This window comes from Gobio gobio (genome assembly GCF_949357685.1).
Source record: "Gobio gobio genome assembly, chromosome: 20".
NCBI lineage: Eukaryota > Metazoa > Chordata > Actinopteri > Cypriniformes > Gobionidae > Gobio > Gobio gobio.
Window position 1 is genome coordinate 38828212 of NC_137113.1, and position 20443 is coordinate 38848654.

Consider the following 20443-nt stretch of genomic DNA (forward strand, 5'->3'; position numbering starts at 1 on the left):
GTACATTTTACATACCAGCTGGGCTAACAGACCTAGACAATGTGTAGCTTGGCTTTTTCCAGCATGTATACATGTTAAATCAGACCATTGAAATAAATTATAAACATTATCAAGGCTGGGTCACCAGCTAATCTTGAGATTTGTAATTTTGATGAAGATTAGTTGAAGGTCTGAATCAATTTTTATGAGCTTGTTTGCTCATGCACTGCTGTAATGTGCTGACCTGACTCTAGCAGGAAGCACGTAGAGATAATGAATACAGCTCTGATGAGGAAGAGACTGTCACCACCAGAGTGTATCGGCGGAGAGTGATTCTGAAGGTACTATGAGTGGTACTCTTGTAGATTTGGGCCGGTTTGTGTGCTACGAAATTTGCGTGCGCTTTAGTCTGTGTGCTAAGAGGGAATGAAGTGATTGGCACACCGCCACTTTTCATGAAGAAGTTGCTGTGATTTCTGAAGTGTTTATGTGTCGCTTGTTATCTGTTTTTCTTCTTTCATCTTTTAATTTTCTTCTCCTCTTCTTTTAATAAAGGCAGGGTAGGTAATTTCGGAGAGGCTAACAATAGGGGTCCAAAAGCTACGCCTCCTCCAAAACACATGAACGCACACAGACAGAGTAGAGTCTCCAAAGCGTCACAGGAGTTGGTGTTAAATTATCTCAAAGCACGTAACATTACAATAATAATGAACGTAAACTTAAAGAGCTCTGACTTGTACCACCTGATCACCTTCATTTTGATAGTGTTGCAATAGAAACGCATGAATCCAAATCTGAGGATGTGAACCGCTCAGAGTTGAACATCACAGGCCTCACAATTACGGTAGTTCTGGCATGAACGCAGCATAAGCTTGTTGTTTTGGTTCAGTAGGAACTTTTGGTCCTAAAGCCTCGGTTATACTCCAGTTCGGACGCGTACACTGACAGCTGCTGACAGCACGGACGACGTTTTCCACACGTGCAGTAAATCGCTGTGTAAACTCCACACTTCCAATTTCACTCCACAAATTATTGCATCTTCCCTTCTTCACAGAGCCTCTCTTCAAATTCGAAGTTCATGTTGTTTTTTCAGCACATGCGCACTTGGTGCTTTTGTAGCCTAGTGACATCTCTTTGCAGACATCTGCTTGCCTCCCATTTTTTTTGATTGGGCGTACTTGTCCGCGTGGTCACAAAAAAAAAAGGGAGGCACCCGGATGTCCGCAAAGAGCCTCCGCTGACACCCTCCGATGACGATTTTCACTTCACGCGAACCCTCGCGCACGCAGAAAGTAGCTTAAGACTCCTGCAGAAGATATATGTACATTTTTTTCATATTTAGACCACTTCTATTATTGATTGCTATCAGGATGTGAAGAGTTTCAACCAGTATAACAAAAAGTGTTTGCCTACCCTACCTTTAATTAAAGGTGCTTGCTAAAGCATCACTACTAATACTTCATATTAATATTAAGCTTTGCTACATATTGATTCATTTTGTGCATCTTGATTTTACATTAACTATTTAAAAAACCCTTGGCTGGATTTACTGGATTAGGCTCATTTAAAGAGTGATGCTTTTGGCATGTCATTTGAAAGATAAGCCTGCATAAGACAATTAGCTCATGTTGTTTCCTTTCCCTTTTTTGCCTGTAGTGTTGGATTGACAATTTCATTTGTACATTTGTTTGAATGAATACATGCATCCGTGATGACTTTGTCATCAGCATGTTTGGTTTGAATCTTTATATTGTATTGCACCAAAAAACATCTGATGAAAGCACTCTTCTTCTTTTTTTAGCCAAATGATATTGAAATTAACACATTTTCTAGATGTCCTCATGAGTCAAAGATCAAAACAAAGTAAAAGATCTGTATTGTTTCATCATCCATCCCACCTCTGTAGGGTGATCAGGCCAAAAACATCCCTGTTGAGACCATGACAGAGGAGCAGTACACAGACGAAGATGGAAACATAGTCACCAGAAAAGTAATGTCCATGCCCACCCCTAGCATTGTCACCATCTCCTCACTTTACAACATCTGTTCTCTTCCCTCTGTCCCCGTATCGGTATAAACCAGTACCATGAGTCGTCACTTTACCCCCTTCTCTTAGGTCATCCGTAAAGTAGTGCGTCACACAGCTGGTGTTGAGGAGAAGGGCAAGAGAAAGCGTGGGAAGCGTTCCCGGCAGGCCAGTAGGGCCGAGCAGGAGGAAGAGGGGGGCCCCGGGCCCCACAGAGAGCACACTGAGGTTTGATTCGTGTGCAGTGCTGATGCTAATGCTAGTGTAGGCCTGCAGTGTGCAAAACATGTGTTGTATTAGGAATCTAACTCAAGATTTTGATTTGATGTGGCTTCATTAATGGAAAACTGATCTGTGTGTGTTGATTGATGTGTTGTGTTCTCTAGCTGTGCGCAGTTTTAATGTTGCTCCCACACAAAACAAAAAACATTCCGAGGAGAAAGCACACTCAAAAATGTGTGGTGAAAAGCTTGAATTTCAGCTAAAGCTATGCTGATTTATTTAGGCTGCATCCTACAACAAATGAAAGAGAAAAATAAATCTACAAACCATGCATAACATTTTTTTAGAATGTCTTGTTTTTCTCATGGGCATGACTGACTTTTCAGAATAAAAGCTACAGGTATCTTGCCACAACTAGTTTATCTTGGGTTATCTCACAAAAACAAATAAACCACAAAAAGAAAATCTAGTTCAGTCATGAAACTCTTGAGGGCACAGGCTGATTGGCCTCTTGTGATCCTGCAGCCATAGGTGGAGAGTGAACCAAATCTAGGGTAAGGCTAGATGTGATTCCTCCTTAAAAACACATTTAAATAGAATGTCATGAAATAGTTACGTGTCGCCTATCAACATCCTACACATCCCAGTATAAGCGCTCTTTTTATTAAAGTGGCTAGGTTTACAAACCATGGCCATGATTTGGCATGGCAGCCAGTTCGAATAATAAATAGCCTAATGCTGCGTTCACACTGAACGTGAATTGAGCGTCTGGAGCGAGTGATTTCCATGTTAAGTCAATGTAAAGATGTGTTAACACGCATCTGGAAGTCCTGCGGCGCGTTTAGAATAAAATAACTTGCGCAAAACACTCAATTCGCCTCTTTCGCATGAACTGGATGCACGAATGAGGCGAATTGAGTGTTTTGCGCAAGTGATTTTATTTTGTACTTTTTGTGCATTCACAGTGCATTCACTAATTGTGCATTGAAGTGAATTCGCGCCTGACGCCTGAGTTGAAAAATCTGAACTTTGGTGTCTGTTCGCACCGCGTTAACCAATCAGGAGCCTGCTTGCTGCTGTCATGTGGTGAAGTGACGTGATAAACGGGGGGAGGCCCGCCCGGAGTCACTCATTCAACATGGACGAACGACTGATATTGGCAGTGAGCAGTCATACGGAGCTATTTCGCTTCAAACGCTCACTTTATACGTGTGTCTTTGAGTGGATTAAAAATGTTCAAGCGTCCAACTAGACGTGATAGAAGCGAATTTGACGCTCAATTCATGTTCGGTGTGAACACAGCATTACCATTGCCTTACCTAATGCAGCAAAACACACTGTAGGGGTTTTCCTCAAATTCTGATTGTATTATCGCCTAGAAAGCGTGCATAAAAGCGATCCCTTAAGCTGTTCTAAGCTGTAGCTGTAGACTACATAATGTCTACACGTTTTTGTTACAAGTTAAATTATAACAATCTTCGCACTGGACAAAAATTCCATTTTGAGTGGTGAGGGGATTCTCTCATTTAAACATGTCTGATTGGCCATTGCGTTCAAGAAATCATCTGATATGTTTGTGATTGGCTACATTGCTCAACGGTGCAAAAATACTTGTAAATAGAAAAGCCTATTTATATTAGTTTTGACGCGCTCAAGAGCACATTCACCAAATCTGTTTATGTGTATCAGTTTATGATGTGAGAGTATTCGCAAGAGTGCAGAATTCAGAGTTCAACTCGTGCACTAGACAAATCTCCAGTGTTTCAGCGATTACTAATCTTAATGCCTCTGATTGGCCATTGCATTCCTAAACTCAACAGAGTTGTGTGTGATTGGTTTTAGTGTGCAACACTGTAAAATGCGCAAGAAGTATGATGCAACATGAGCAGATCTAAATTCAATGCGGTAATCAGACCTTTTCATTGAATTTTCACTTTATTACTACATTTATTTTAAATTTGAAGACGCTTTTTTGACCAAAGCCCCCGTTTATTTTTGACCCATGGCCTAAGCCTTCCCCAGCCTTACACACACTCCGCCTATGCCTGCAGCCAATGAGAGCTCAACATTTAAATTGTCTGGTGTTCAGTGTTTGCTGTTGGCTAGTCCGAAACTAATCAGAATTTCTCTGGAACCCTCCACCTCCCCCAGCTCCACCTGCCCAGATCTGCTACAGGATTTATGTATACTGTATCTATTTATACATCAGCACCATATCTTACATGCTCATAGCAACATGTCTGTGTATCTATAATGATCAACAGCAGCAGTGTAGCAGATCTAGTCTTCCAAATACATTAGCATTGCCATATTAAATAACGTGCTAAAACTATTCAGAAAGTTGTCATATTTAAACTATATATAACCTGTATTTATAAAATATAGACATTTATTTGTATAAAATTTCTTTGTAAAGAATGAGACTGACTGCATTTAAGACTGACCGCACAGGTGGTGTTACTGCTCATGTGTTTGTAAGTTCTATAGGTTTTGCTCAACAAGAACAAAAATAAGAGGGAGCATTGTTGATGTGCTCTGGGACTAATTAATTTTTTTTCTTCTATAGAGTTTGCTTGTGCTACCATGGATGGGCAGTGTAAAACAATAACCCTCCAGACACTGTGTTGTATGACGGCTCTTTTAGAGTCATCTCTAACATGCTTTATCTGCCTCTGTCATTTCAGGCTAGAGGAGGAGTGAAGGGCAAGAAGAAGGAAGGAAGACAAAGGGAGGAAAAGGGTCAATCGTAACAGTTGTGCGCTTTTTGGTAAGCCCATAGGCATGAAACTAGGAAAGGTCAGTTGAAGTCAATGGGTAGAAAGCAGAGCAGAGTAGAATCCTGCCAGATCAGGCGGTAGCTTTTGTGTATAGTCATCAACACAATAGTCACCAGAGAAATGTGCTTTGTTACAGCGATTTTTCCAGTTGAAAAGCAGCCCACTGATGACATGCTGACACAGCAAATTAGTCCGTGCAATTGTTCTCTTACTGATGCCACTGTGTGCAAACCAGGACAACGTGTTTTGAAGGGTCATTTGGGTCTTGACTGGACATCTAAAGTCAACATGAAATTACTTTCACAACTTTTTTACTTAAATAATGTTTGCTTTGATTTAATTAGTGGCCAAGAAAGAATGCAGGATTATAAATATTTCTCACGTTGTTTAGTTCATGATATTTTTTGTTTTACTTTTTCCAAACCCTAAAGCTTTCTGTTTTTGCCAGATTAAATTAGATTTAGATTTTTAAATTTTGAATTTAAATTAATATATATATATATTTATTATATTATATATATATATATATATATATATATATAAATATGTGTGTGTGTGTGTGTGTGTGTGAGGGGGGTGTATATATATATATGCGGGTTGATACACACACACACACATTTATATATATATATATATATGCGGGTTGACTTCCCCCCTCCCACACACATATACACACACACATATATATATATATATATATATATATATATATATATATATATATATATATATATATATATATATATATATATATATATATATATATATATATATATATATATATATATATATATATATATATATGGCATTAACACTTGCCAACCTGCCAAATGCAGTGGATTTCAGCAGTCACTCCTACTTTGTCATCATCACTTTGGCGGCTTGAATATTATAAGCTATATAATATAGTCTACTGTATACATTTTTTAGTTGTAGTCTTTTAAAACTGCATCTGAAATAATACACTAAGTGCAATGTAGTGTTGCCAAAAGTATACATTTTTCGATATATATCCATACTGAAATATCTAAAACGGTTCCAGTACTCACTTTCTGCAGAATAGATACACAATACCAGCTGTGCTTTCTCTCTCATCTCTCCAACAGCGAGTTGACACAGAAACACGCCTCCCCTCACTTTCATTTGCTCCGGATGAATATTGTTGCTGTTACAGGGCTTGAATTTCACCATGGGGCTGCGTGCATTGTGCATCATTTTAGTAATTCCCGCAGATTTTGCGCTCAAACCTAAAGTGCGCACAGATAAAGCTGCCTCTCAGTACTAAATTTAGTTCTTTTTCACTGCTCATTGACCTTAAACAGTCAAAATACACACAAAATTATGTCAAAATGCTCTTGGCGAGTATGGCGAGTCAGTTACGTATTAAGTGAACGTAAAGTTGAGAAAGAAAACGCATGTGTAACAGTACAATGGATCCGTGTGTCAAGTCTTAAAGTGACAGCAGCGAAGTGACCTTATATATCAAGGCAAATTTTCTTTGTGAAAAATATAATTTTTTGTCCTGTATGTCACTGTGTTTCAGATTTGAAAGTGTTTCGAAACCATTTTCCTGGGAGGAAGATCACTGGAATCGCACACAAGGCCAGGGGATGAGGAACGCGTGTCTGCAGCTTTCATAAAAACAAAGGGTTTTCAGCCAGACGACTTTTGATTTCGCATGAGCATGAAAAAAAAACTGTCAATCTGTCAATAATGGCTAACGGTCGAGAAGACATTGTTGGTGCGACGTTTCAATCGACTGGGGGGCGTCCGATGCGAGATGCTCCACGGCAGCGCCCAAGCACTTGCGTGACCAAAGAGGCCACAAAACATAATCCTGGTTGACAGAAATGGAGGGACTTGTTTGAATCACCTTCAACACTCGCCTTACTTTTTTTTTTCCTCGCGGACCCATAACGTCGGGGTGTATAATGCTGTCGGAGCTGTTATGATGTATATAAATCACACTGTATAAATTTGAAAGTGGGCCACGATATTGTTAATGCACTGGCAAGTGTTTAGGAATGAACTACCAATTCTGATTCCAATTTTAAGGGAACGCTTCACATGCACTTGTATAATTATTAGCAGAAAATGTTTGTAAATGAAAAAAGCCAGCTTGATTTTAACAACTGATATTTCTTTTAAACCTACTGCGGTTCTCAGCGGTACGGACATTGGAGCAGCTGTAGTTCTGTTCAAAGACTTCTTCAGAGTACTAATATTTTCATGCATGTGATTCACTTTATTTTGATATTTCTAAATGGCATAACACACAAGAGACGGGGAAATGATGTTCTGAATGCGTACACTCACAGCCTTGCTAATGCTTAATTATAATTTTTTTTTTAGAAAGATGACAGTATCACACCACCACTGACGCATTGTTCACTAAAATACACTGTGTCCCATCACATCACAGCGCCGGTTTCCCTATGCAGTTACAGATAGTGACAGTTACTGAAATCCGAATGCTCACCGGAGTGTGTCACGTCGACCGCCGTGATGCACTTTTAACTGTTCTCGTGAATTGGCTCTAAGATGTAGAAGTTTTTCTGTCAGCCTGTCATTTGTAATCATCCTAGCAGTGTTTTACTACTTTTCAAGGCTGCTGTGGTTTTGGGGAAATTTTACTCTGGTTTTGGTGCATTGTTGAGAAATCACCCAAGCATTAATGGATGATAGATCTGGTAACAAACATATGTATGGGGGGGGAAAAAACAAGCATACACTGGATGATCAAATTAATTATTTAAGCTTATAATAAATTGTGTTCAAACCCTCACTGTGTTTTCTTTCTTCTTCAACATTAAGCATTGCACCATTTACATAATGAAAGTCATGTTCAGTCTAGGACTTATTCATTCCCACACCAAAAGAAACATAATAATTTAAGGCAATATTATTTATGACATTATTTTCATTATAATTAAGCACATTTTCCCCTCACATTCTCATAACTGTAATGCCGTAATAACAATCACCCTGTCCAGACACTGTTTTATTGCAGCCCTATATCATATACAGTGGGGCAAAAAAGTATTTAGTCAGCCACCAATTGTGCAAGTTCTCCCACTTGAAAAGATGAGAGAGGCCTATAATTTTCATCATAGGTACACTTCAACTATGAGAGACAGAATGAGAAAAATAAAATCCAGAAAATCTCATTATCTGATTTTTAAAGAATTTATTTGCAAATTATGGTGTAAAATAAGTATTTGGTCACCTACAAAAAAGCTAGATTTCTGGCTCTCACAGACCTGTAACTTCTTCTTTAAGAGGCTCTGTCCTCCACTCGTTACCTGTATTAATGGCACCGGTTTGAACTCGTTATCAGTATAAAAGACACCTGTCCACAACCTCAAACAGTCAGACTCCAAACTCCACTATTTCCAAGACAAAAGAGCTGTCAAAGGACACCAGAAACAAAATTCTGGACCTGCACCAGGCTGGGAAGACTGAATCTGGGTGTGAAGAAATCAACTGTGGGAGCAATTATTAGAAAATGGAAGACCACTGATAATCTCCCTCGATCTGGGGCTCCACGCAAGATCTCACCCTGTGGGGTCAAAATGATACGGGGGGACCTAGTGAATGACCTGCAGAGAGCTAGGACCAAAGTATCAAAGGCTAGCATCAGTAACACACTACGCCGCCAGGGACTCAAATCCTGCAGTGCCAGACGTGTCCCCCTGCTTAAGCCAGTACATGTCCGGGCCCTTCTGAAGTTTGCTAGAGAGCTTTTGGATGATCCAGAAGAGGATTGGGAGAATGTCAGAATGTCATACCAAAATAGAACTTTTTGGTAAAAACTCAACTTGTCGTGTTTGGAGGAGAAAGAATGCTGAGTTGCATCCAAAGAACACCATACCTACTGTGAAGCATGGGGGTGGAAACATCATGCTTTGGGGCTGTTTTTCTGCGAAGGGACCAGGACGACTGATCCGTGTAAAGGAAAGAATGAATGGGGCCATGTATCTTGAGATTTTAAGTAAAAACCTCCTTCCATCAGCAACGGCATTGAAGATGAAACGTGGCTGGGTCTTTCAGCATGACAATGATCCCAAACACACCGCCCGGGCAACGAAGGAGTGGCTTCGTAAGAAGCATTTCAAGGTCCTGGAGTGGCCTAGCCAGTCTCCAGATCTCAACCCCCATAGAAAATCTTTGGAGGGAGTTAAAAATCCGTGTTTCCCAGCAACAGCCCCAAAACCTCACTGCTCTAGAGGAGATCTGCATGGAGGAATGGACCAAACTACCAGCAACAGTGTGTAAAAACCAAGCCTGTAGTGCTCCTGTCAGAAACTGAAGCTTCCGAGCCTCGATCGCCCCCCGGTGGTTGGTCCCAGTATAGCTCCTAAACCCCACCCCTCCATGTATTTGAATGGACGCGAGACACACTAAACAATTCAATTACACTTCAAATAATTGTTTCCTAAAGATGGTTTCTGTCATTTTAGGCAGTTTTTATTACGATGATTTCATTTCAAGTGTTCGTTTTTTAAATAAGTTTAGTTTTAGTGAGTTATGTGATGCTATAAAAACGGGGGGTGTGACGTCATGATTGACAGCTGAGATTGACGGCTTCTCTGAGTGAAGTTGTCACTGAGGCACTAACAGACTTTTTTCAGGATTTTTGGGAGGAGATTGGGGCTTTAGCTTTAATTTCTACATTTCTATAACTGTTTATTTCACACCAACATAATGAATTGTTCTGCATCTGTGAGAGTGTGGGCGGGCTTTTGATAATCGCGCCTCTACTTCCTGTTCTCTACTGCGCAACTCCGGTCCCGAGATCGCTACTGCGCAGACTCGGTCCCAAGATGTCAGCGCCGTGAGCGGGCATAAAGCTTCAACTATGGTCAGCGGAAGTCAATGAAGTCGCGTCGTCCATATTTTTTTACGGTCTATGGTAAAAACCTTGTGGAGACTTACAGAAAACGTTTGACCTCTGTCATTGCCAACAAAGGGTATATAACAAAGTATTGAGATTAAATTTTGTTATTGACCAAATATTTATTTTCCACCATCATTTGCAAATAAATTCTTTAAAAATCAGACAATGTTTTTTTCTAGTTTCGTAGTGATGACGATTTCAAAACAAGGCATCATGAAGCTTCGAAGCGTTATGAATCAGCGAGTCGAATCATTAGTTTGAATCGCCAAATTTCAGCAGTTTGGCGGTTTGACACACGAATCATGATTCGGCTCATTGATTCATAACGCTTCGAAGCTTCATGATGCCTTGTTTTGAAATCGTCATCACTATGTAAGTCGTTATTTAGGGTTTTTTTGCGCACAAAAACTATTCTCGCCGATTTATAAAGTTATTTTAGAACCACTGTAGTGAGATGGACTTTGTCACGACGTCTTTAGTACCTTTTAAGGGTCTTGAGAGTGAACCGTGCCATTGAGCCAATGGAGGCCTTTCAGAGCCATCAGATTTCAACTAAAATATCTTCATTTCTGTTCCGAAGATGAACGGAGGTCTTACGGGTGTCGAACGACATGAGGGTAAGTAATTAATGACAGAATTTTCATTTTTGGGTGAATTAACCCTTTAAAGGGTAACTAAACCCTAAACCAACTTTTTTTAGTTAATGATCTGTAATACTGGGGCTTTATTAATGCTGTTCATTGATTCGAGTAAATGTTTTGACATTTGAGTATAAAGTGTTTTAATTCTATAAAATATGGTGTAAAACCGCCAAAGTGCTGCCCTCTTAAGGTTGAACGGTGGCTACTGCAGTTGAATTTTCCTATTGGACGTTGTGGTACATCGTGACGTAGGATGGTACCTCCAACGGCTCACTATCCGCGCCCCTAGCATGAGCTCACCACGCCCTCAGAAATGTTTCCCCCAATCACACGATGAGAACGGCTTCACTCCAGTATGAACTGTCATGTTACATGAAGTAAACATTATGAATGAAACTCACTTGACACTTGCTTTAACATCGTATTGAAGAAAATAAGGTTAAATAATGCAGTTGTCAGTACACGTCAGGCTTTTCTTGCGAGATTATTGCTGCCCGTCATGTGTACAGAAGATCATTTTCATACATGAGACGCACTTTCAAACCTTGACACGCAAGTGGTTGCCGCGGACGCAGATAGATTAGGTCAGTTCTCTTGCGCGGCTGCTTCACTAGCATCGTCGGCATCGGGAGTTAACGCAGTTTGAGCAGCGGCTCGCATTGATAAGGCTCCGGGTTTGTGTCTGTTACAGACAATCCACCCTCCTCCACTTCAGGTGAAGGTAGGAGAAATGACCGCTCTGTTGCAAAGCTGGCGTCACTCCAGTCATTCTCCATCTTTGCAACTCGCGAGTCTGACAGCTGTCAATCAATCCGTCACTGCGGGTCTCAGGTGCACACCCTCCGCTCAGCCCCGCCCTCGGTTCATCCCCTCTGTGTCCGCCGGGCTCTGCCCACTTTTCCAGCATTTTTTGAAAATTGCCAGTGGGTGGAGTTAAGCTCTGAGCAGGGGTTTAGTTACCCTTTAAAGTTGCAATGTCGATTTTTTAACGGCATCTAGTGGTGAGGTTGTGAATTGCAAACGCCCATTGCTCACTCCTCCCTTTCGAAATTACGGTGGCCGACTCAGGGCAAAGATGTTGGCTGAGACAGCAGAGACTAGCTAGCGCTCTGTAAAGCAGTTTGTCCGTTTAGGGCTACTGAAGAAACATGACGGTGCAAAATGGCGACTAAACTGTAAGGGGACCCTTGGTGTATGCAGAAAAAATGGCTCATTCTAAGGTAATGAAAATATAACGGTTCATTATGTAAGGTCTTTATACACCACTGAAACCATAGTTATGTATATTATATTGCATTTCTATCAATCATAAATAATACACACTGCAAAAAAAAAAAAAATACACACTGCACCTTTAAAATAGTGTCTCAGACAGAACTCTAAGCCCCGCCCATTTCCATAACAACCCGTTTGAACGAACCGATTCGCTATAATGAATCAAATCAGTAGAGGTCGCTGTAGCGAGTAGCGACTCACGTTCTACAGCAGTATTTTTATTCCTCATCCTCTCACTGACTCACACACGCTGATGCTCAATGATGGCGGATAGTGCGAGTGAGAGCGACACGGACGGAGCCACCCCTCACTGCTCCTCATCCTCTTCCTCCTCCATTCTCATCTCTTCATTCCGTCTAGAGGAGTTGTCGAACCGCCTGGCATCTTTACAGCAAGAGAATAAAGTGTTGAAGATCGAGCTCGAGACGTTTAAACTGAAGTGTAAAGCTCTGCAGGAGGAGAATAGAGACTTGCGCAAAGCCAGTGTCACCATAGTGAGTCATTCACAACTGTGTTTTTTTATAATACTCATTTACCTGAATGAATATGGAAGCAAACACTAAACGAGTTCAAATAGTGTGTTATTAAACTCATTTACAGTTGCTGTTACGGTGCAATTACGCTTCTCTAAAGCTAATGTGCTAATTGATTAGCTTTTATTGTCCCATATTTCCCGTTATGCCTTGTTCATTTTAAAAATGTAATTACTAAACATCCTTTAGTCCCATTTTATTGACTCTGCTGAAGTTTTGGTTGTGTTTAGAGTATAAGAATCTACCATTGAAATGTCAATCTTAGCATAAGCTAGCAGTAGAAAATTGAGTTAATTCGGGATAGTAATTTACGCAGGGAATTTCAGCCTCATTTTGATAACTCACTTGGTTTAAATGAATGTCTATATAAATAGTAAACAGACGTAGAATAAAATACACGGTTCATTGGAACTTGGTCTTATTTTTAAGTGACACTACAGTTAAATACAGTAGAATGTGTCAATTGGAGAACGATTGTTACAATAATATTTGATCTTCAATATATATGGTAGTTTAATTTTAACCCTGTAAAGCCTGACCAAAGCCCAAGTTAGATAATAAATAATATTTTTTATTTATTTTTTAAATAGACCAATTTATCAGACCTTTAGACAAAATATTAAACAATCTGAAAAAAAAAATTCTGATAGCTTTTTCTATAAATCAATGAGATCTTTATAATAGTATAGCAGACTACTTAAAATGCATATAAAAAATCTATTGTCTCTATATCTCGCAATAATGTCTTAAGATTGTTTTATGCCTAATTTTGTGATCCAAGCTCTGTAGTTGTAATTCTGTGGGACACTATATTTACAAAAGTATTGGGACACCCCTTCAAATAATTGAATTCAGGTGTTCCAATCACTTCCATGGCCACAGGTGTATAAAAATCAAGCACCTAGGCATGCAGATGCTTCTACAAACATTTGTGAAAGAATGGGTTGGTGAATTTAGACGTGGTACTGAGATAGGTTGCCGCCTGTGCAATAAGTCCATTTGTGAAATTTCCTCACTACTAAATATTCCACGGTCAACTGTTAGTGGTATTATAACAAAGTGGAAGCAATTGGGAACATCAGCACCGAAGTGGTAGGCCACGTAAAATCACAGAGCGTGGTCAGTGCATGCTCAGGTGCACAGTGCGCAGAAATCGCCAACTTTCTCCAGAGTCAATGGCTACAGACCTCCAAACTTTGTGTGGCCTTCAGATTAGCTCAAGAACAGAGCGTAGAGAGCTTCATGGAATGGGTTTCCATGTCCGAGGATCTGCATACAAGCCTTACATCACCAAGTGCAATGCAAAGCGTCAGATGTAGTGGTGTAAAGCACGCCAACACTGGACTCTAGAGCAGTGGAGACGTGTTCTCTGGAGTTACGAATCACACTTCTCTGTCTGGGTCGAGTTCAGGAGAACGGTACTTGCCTGACTGCATTGTGCCACGTGCAAAGTTTGGTGGAGGGGGGATTATGGTGTGGGGTTGTTTTTCAGGTCTTGGGCTTGGCCCCTTTGATCCAGTGAAAGGAACTCTTAGTGCTTCAGCATACCAAGACATTTTGGACAATTTCATGCTCCCAACTTTGTGGAAACCGTTTGTGGATGGCCCTTTCCTGTTCCAACATGACTGCACACCAGTGCACAAAGCAAGCTCCATAAAGACATGGATGAGGGAGTTTGGTGTGGAGGAACTTGATTGGCCTGCACAGAGTCCTGACCTCAACCCGATAGAACACTTTTGGGATGAATTAGAGCGGAGACTGTGAGCCAGGCCTTCTCGTCCAACATCAGTGCCTGACCTCACAAATGTGCTTCTTGAAGAATGGTCAAAAAAACACACTCCTAAACCTTGTGGAAATCCTTCCCAGAAGAGTTGTAGCTGCAAAGGGTGGGCCAACTCCATATTAACCCTACGGATTAAGAATGGGATGTCATTAAAGTTCATATGCATGTAAAGGCAGCTGTCCCAAAACGTTTGGCAATATAGTGTACAATGAAATGCAATACGATGATGATTGAGAGATGTACAAAAAAAAACGTTCTTGTCTCATGATTGATGCTCACATTTTAACATGATTTTTCAATAAAAAGAATGTATGTATGGATAACCAAGTAAACCTAAGTTGCTTCAGTAAATGTTCATCTTGAAATTTAACAAACAATATAAAAGTTTTTCTTGTTTGAATTTAAAAATCCTAAACTTCACAGCAAAAAAAACACATGTACCACAACCTGAAGGGGATACGTTATAGTATTCTACTAAAAGGCTTTTTACTTGTTAAAAGTATAAACTATCAATCAGAAGACCGAAGGCACGTAGTAGATTGTGTACAACAGTCTTCTCTGCACATTTTTGATCACATTGATACTTTAGAGGCCTTAGATATTTGAGTATCAAATATGATAATGTAGGCTTTATAGGGTTAAACCTAAATCTACAATATAGTACACGTAAGCCATCACATCTGAATGATGGATTGATTAAACTGTGAGCATGAAATATTGATGATATACTGGTATGACAGGACTATAAAGCACAGTACAGTACAATCTGTCATCAGTTTGTTTTCGTTGCTAGTTAATATTTGATAATCATCTGCTGACAGTTGTTCTTGTTTGTTGTGAGCATATGTTTGTGTACGCTTAAAAATGAAAAAGCAGTTGGTCTTAGATTGGGTGGCTTTATCAGGTTTATTACATCCTTATTTTATCTACGTAGACTCCATCATCATCATCATAATGCACTTCCCATTCTCTCAGGGTTACGGTCTGCAGATGGCTACATAGTTACACTTATATGTAGAAATATATTTTCTGTTAGACAGTAGACTTTCAGTTCCTTATATGTAACTCACTTGGGGTTTTGGAGCACATTGCAAATTGGTCTCTCGTCTCTAAAAGTCAGATGAACTTGGCTTGTAAATTAAAAAATAAATCATAACCAAAGCATTGTCCTGAAATGCCTTTTGATTTCTCTTTATTCATGATGTTGTCCTAGGCCCGGCTTTTATCATCTCCTGTGTTTTTCTAAATCATTGCAGCTGCATTTAGAAACAAACTTCATGCTTTTAGGTCTTTCGTGCTGCATTCATTATTAAGAGAGGACATTTAGTTTTATGCTTGTAAAAACTAATTCAGTAATTGTGAACTACCTAAAATACAGGGAGTGCAGAATTATTAGGCAGGTTGATTTTCTGATCATATTTTTTTTCCAGGCACATTTGACCAATTCCAAACCACAGTAATCCTAATAACTACTATTGATTTAGTATTTAATAATGTATAAGTGATATATAATTGTTCATGAAGGCTGGAAATGAAAATCACCTTATATTCAGGTGTGCAGAATTATTAGGCATTATTAGGCTTAATTCTTTTACAGATAAATTGAGCCAAAAAAGAGATTTAACTCAGACTGAAAAGTCAAAAAATATTAAATGCCCATGAGAAGGATGCAATACTAATGCAATACTAGACATTGCAGTTAAGGCATGACCATTGGACAGTGAAATGCTCGTTGGGTCAGCAGGGTCAGACAAAAACATGTGGCGGAGAAAAGACACCTATTAACTGCAAAAGAATTAAGAAATAAGGTGAAGAATTAAGGGTGAAACCATCAGGAACCCTTTAGTCTCCAGCGCCACCATTTTCCAGAGCTGCAACCTACCTGGAGTCTCCAGAAGTGCAAGGTGTCAGGATCTCAGAGACTTCAGTTAGGTAAAGAATCCTAAAAAATGACCCCCACTAGATAAGAATCACAAGCTGAAGTGTTGTAAAATACATGAAGAAGGTTTTTTTAGGCTTTATGGACAGATAGGTTGAGAGTGACTCTTGAAGGACCAGCACCACATCCTCTAGTACCACTGTTTGAAGAATTCATCTTCCAGAATCTGGCAGTACGTTTTGGGAGTTCATTTTTAGTTAGTTTATCTCTGCAAAACGGACTTCAGGATGGACTAAAATGAACTCCCAAAACGTACTGCCAGATTCTGGAAGATGAATTCTTCAAACAGTGGTACTAGAGGATGTGGTGCTGGTCCTTCAAGAGTCACTCTCAACCTATCTGTCCATAAAGCCTATAAAAAAACCTTCTTCATGTATTTTACAACACTTCAGCTTGTGATTATTATCTAGTGGGGGTCATTTTTTAGGATTCTTTACCTAACTGAAGTCTCTGAGATCCTGACACCTTGCACTTCTGGAGACTCCAGGTAGGTTGCAGCTCTGGAAAATGGTGGCGCTGGAGACTAAAGGGTTCCTGATGGTTTCACCCTTAATTCTTCACCTTAATTCTTAATTATTTTGCGGTTAATAGGTGTCTTTTCTCCGCCACATGTTTTTGTCTGACCCTGCTGACCCAACGAGCATTTCACTGTCCAATGGTCACGCCTTAACTGCAATGTCTAGTATTGCATTAGTATTGCATCCTTCTCATGGGCATTTAATACTTTTTGACTTTTCAGTCTGAGTTAAATCTCTTTTTTGGCTCAATTTATCTGTAAAAGAAAACATGCCTAATAATTCTGCACACCTGAATATAAGGTGTTTTTCATTTCCAGCCTTCATGAACAATTATATATCACTTATACATTATTAAATACTAAATCAATAGTAGTTATTAGGATTACTGTGGTTTGGAATTGGTCAAATGTGCCTGGAAAAAAAATATGATCAGAAAATCAACGTGCCTAATAATTCTGCACTCCCTGTATGTGCTGATTTATGATTCGCCTGGGATTAGGGCTGTCATGGGCATATGTCATCAATCTTATGATTCCTCGATTGCAATTTACCCGTGTCCAAAGTAACTGCGAACTGCATTATTAGATCATAGGCTGCACAATGTATTAAAACCCGTTTAAAACCCCGTATTATGACTAGGGCTGGGCAAAAAAATTGACTTTTCGATTAATCGTTTTTTAAAATGTGGTTGATTCAAAATCGATTCTCAAGGCCAAGAATAGATTTTTTTTTTCCCCGGGGGTTTCCAGTCGATCCTGTCCGGTATCGCATATGCTTGTCGTTAAGATAAAATCGAATGGCAATCGCATCTAAGGAAGGCACGCAAATAACAGATAGTGACGAAATATAATGCATCATCCAGGGCATGAATCAAAGCTTCCCTGGAGGAAAAAGCCTCCATAAAAACGGACAGAGTCTGAATGACGGTTGGCTAAATCGCAAGAAATGCTTGTCCTTTACTGAAAATTGCTGAAAATCATCCAATATCCTTTTTATGTTTTAGAATAAGTGTATCAAAATATCCATAAAACAAAATTGTATTGTATTTAACATAATTGTATGCATTTGAAATATAGAGATGGGTTCTGTTTTAATGTAAATGGTAAATGGTAAATGGACTGCATTTATATAGCGCTTTTAACAGACCTACGGCCATCCAAAGCGCTTTACATTTGCCTCACATTCACCCATTCATACACTCATTCACACACCGACGGCGGTGTCAGCCATGCAAGGCGCCATCCAGCTCGTCGGGAGCAGCTGAGGTTAGGTGTCTTGCTCATGGACACCTCGGCACTTGGTCAGGTGGAACCGGGGATCGAACCACCAACCTTCCGGTTTGTAGACAACCTACATGAACCACTGAGCCACTGCCGCCCGTAGGCCTACCCAAGTGTACCTAAAATAAAAAGTTTAATATACAGGTTTGTGGCTAATTTCTTTTTAATTACCCACTTGTAAACTTGTTCACAAATATAGTAGGCTATTTGAATTAAATCTATATTCATTGAGTTGAATCGAAATTTAATCGAGAATCGAAATCGAATCGATTTGAGAGCTTGCGAATCGAAATCGAATCGAATCGGAACATCTGAATCGATACCCAGCCCTAATTATGACATAGTACTATTGTGAATTCACAAAGGCTGCGATTCAAGTAAATAAATATATGCCTGCGGGTTTAATATATATGCGCTTTAATTATTTACATGCATGTAGGTTATATGAGTCTCAGAGCGTCTCCATTCACATTAAATGCTGCACCACATGAACTGTTATCATTTACATGCATGGAGCGCATCTCAAACTCCATCTCTGTATATGCTGTGAGTTTGGGTTGCTTATAACGTTCATCTGGCTGCGCAACATGCTCCATTTAATCAGATTTGTAAGGTAAATCATTTATAAACCAACACAGGAGAATACATCGATATGTCCCTAAATACGCAAACTGTTCATCACGATTTCAAAATAAAAGTTGAAACCCTCACTTTAAAGTTTTGATGTCCACATATTCTTGTTCAAGAAATGACAGTGGCTGTTGCATTTCTATCATAAAGAAGTGGCCAGATATTAAAGAGTAAACATTTGAATTAAATGTCGTTTGGCCATTATTAAACAAGGATTTGATCTGCTTTAAAGTGTAACAATGCCACCCGTTGATGCCCTCAGGCAATTGTTATAATGCACAATTTACATAATAATAATGTTTATTTTTATAGCGCCTTTCAAGAACCTTTTATAGCTTATATATAAAAATTTTTATAGCGCCTTTCATTATTACAAATAAACAAGCAGATGATAATTAACATAAGATATAGAATCAAAGAGAACATTAAATACAATAAAGAAGTCGTATAACATAAAATGAAAAAGTGTGAGTTCACTTGAAGGCAGAGAAGTAGAGATAAAAATAATTATTTACTGAGCATAGAGAATAGATGAGTTCTATTTAAGTTAAGTTGAGACGTAAATGTCTGGAGAGTAGGTGCGGTATGAAGATTCAGGGACAGCTTATTCCATAGCTTGGGGCCAATAACACTAAAAGCACTACCACCCACAGTAGACTGTTTATACTTGGGTATAACAAGCAAGTTATCGTTTCTAGATCTGAGGGTCCGGGCAGGAACATATGGTTGCATAACCACATGATGATTGTTTATATATATTAGGTTTTAACAGTTTTGTTCAATGAAACCTTATGATTACTTGCGTTTGATACTTTATTTGAACCAAATATGATTGCCTCATTATTATTGTGTAGCCCAATTTAAAGGTGCACTATGTAACTCTTCTGTCCGCTAGAGGTTGCCTATTCAAAACAAAGGCGTAGTTTGATGACGCCAAGTTTGAGCGCAGAATCTTGGGACATGTGGTCTTCACCTCACAGCCGGTGGAAAAGTATCAGGATAGGACTCGGACAGAAATCATGTTCATGGATGCGATTATTAACGTTACTGTAGTATGAAGCAGAGCAGGACCGAGTGTTGTGGAGCTGAGCAAGGCCGCTGGAGCGATTGTTAAAAAGATGAAAGCAACACACGCCTCACGATCACGGGACTTTTATTATGCCACAGTCGCCATTTCCTCTTCTCTGGTCATGAGTATGAGGTAACGCAGCTCTGTTTATCATATTGGATACGTTTGAGTGTGTTGAAAATGATGTTATGGCGTTAATCTGTGCGTTCGCTCGGTGGCTGCTATGACGCTTGTTGCACACTGCAGTAAGAGTAAAGCGTTTCTGCAAAATAAAACCGGAAACCGGTTTTATTATTCGGTGTGAAGTTTAAAGTTTTGCGTGACCTCAGGCACACTCTTTTCTCGCTTTCTATATATAATCCATTCATAATTTAGGGAGAACTTTTGTTTGTCCTGCAGACGACCAGCTACTGAAAAACACATTTAATTATGGGGGTGAATCTGATAAATTCTTCTGAGAGTCCCTCCTGAAATTGCTATAATTGGCAGTGATAACCATTGCAACGGACTGGACAAAGCTCGAGTCTGTATTGGCTCACAGCAGCTTCTACTGTTTAGGAAAATAAAGTTTGCTATAATAGTCTTTTAATAATCTGTGAAAATAATGGCTTGCGAGCTGGAAAAACCAAACTCTGGTCAGGCAAATCACATCGTGTTTACAGTCGGTGGGCGGGCTTAACAGAAAAACCGGAAACCGAGGGTAACTCAGATATGACGCAATCGACAGGCGACTACCTCACACGTCCCAGTTCCTTGGTTAAAATAGCAATTTTCAACACTTGGGATATTGTAAGTACTCAACTGAACAACATGTATAACACTGGCCTAGTGGTTTTTGGATATTTTACTGAAAAAATTGTACATGGTGCACCTT

At 39.6% G+C, this 20443-nt stretch overlaps 2 protein-coding genes across 12 annotated transcripts in view; both read left to right on the forward strand.

Annotated features, from left to right (window-relative positions):
* Window positions 1-7789, forward strand: part of ank3b (ankyrin 3b) — a 250423-nt gene extending 242634 nt beyond the window's left edge. For 3 of the 11 annotated variants that reach the window (XM_079845616.1, XM_079845619.1, XM_079845621.1), the window contains 5 exons: window positions 234-320; window positions 1886-1969; window positions 2096-2233; window positions 4912-4994; window positions 6548-7789. In XM_079845616.1, the coding sequence (XP_079701742.1) occupies window positions 234-320; window positions 1886-1969; window positions 2096-2233; window positions 4912-4977 (375 nt within the window). In that variant the 3' untranslated portion in view covers window positions 4978-4994; window positions 6548-7789. The remainder of the gene's footprint in view (window positions 1-233; window positions 321-1885; window positions 1970-2095; window positions 2234-4911; window positions 4995-6547) is intronic. The other 8 variants (XM_079845625.1, XM_079845617.1, XM_079845618.1 and 5 more) reach the window with 5 other exon arrangements.
* Window positions 7790-11999: 4210 nt separating this feature from the next.
* ccdc6b (coiled-coil domain containing 6b) overlaps window positions 12000-20443 on the forward strand; it is a 37629-nt gene continuing 29185 nt past the window's right edge. Inside the window, exon 1 of the mRNA XM_079801611.1 lies at window positions 12000-12311. Within this exon, the coding sequence (XP_079657737.1) occupies window positions 12078-12311 (234 nt within the window). The 5' untranslated portion in view covers window positions 12000-12077. The remainder of the gene's footprint in view (window positions 12312-20443) is intronic.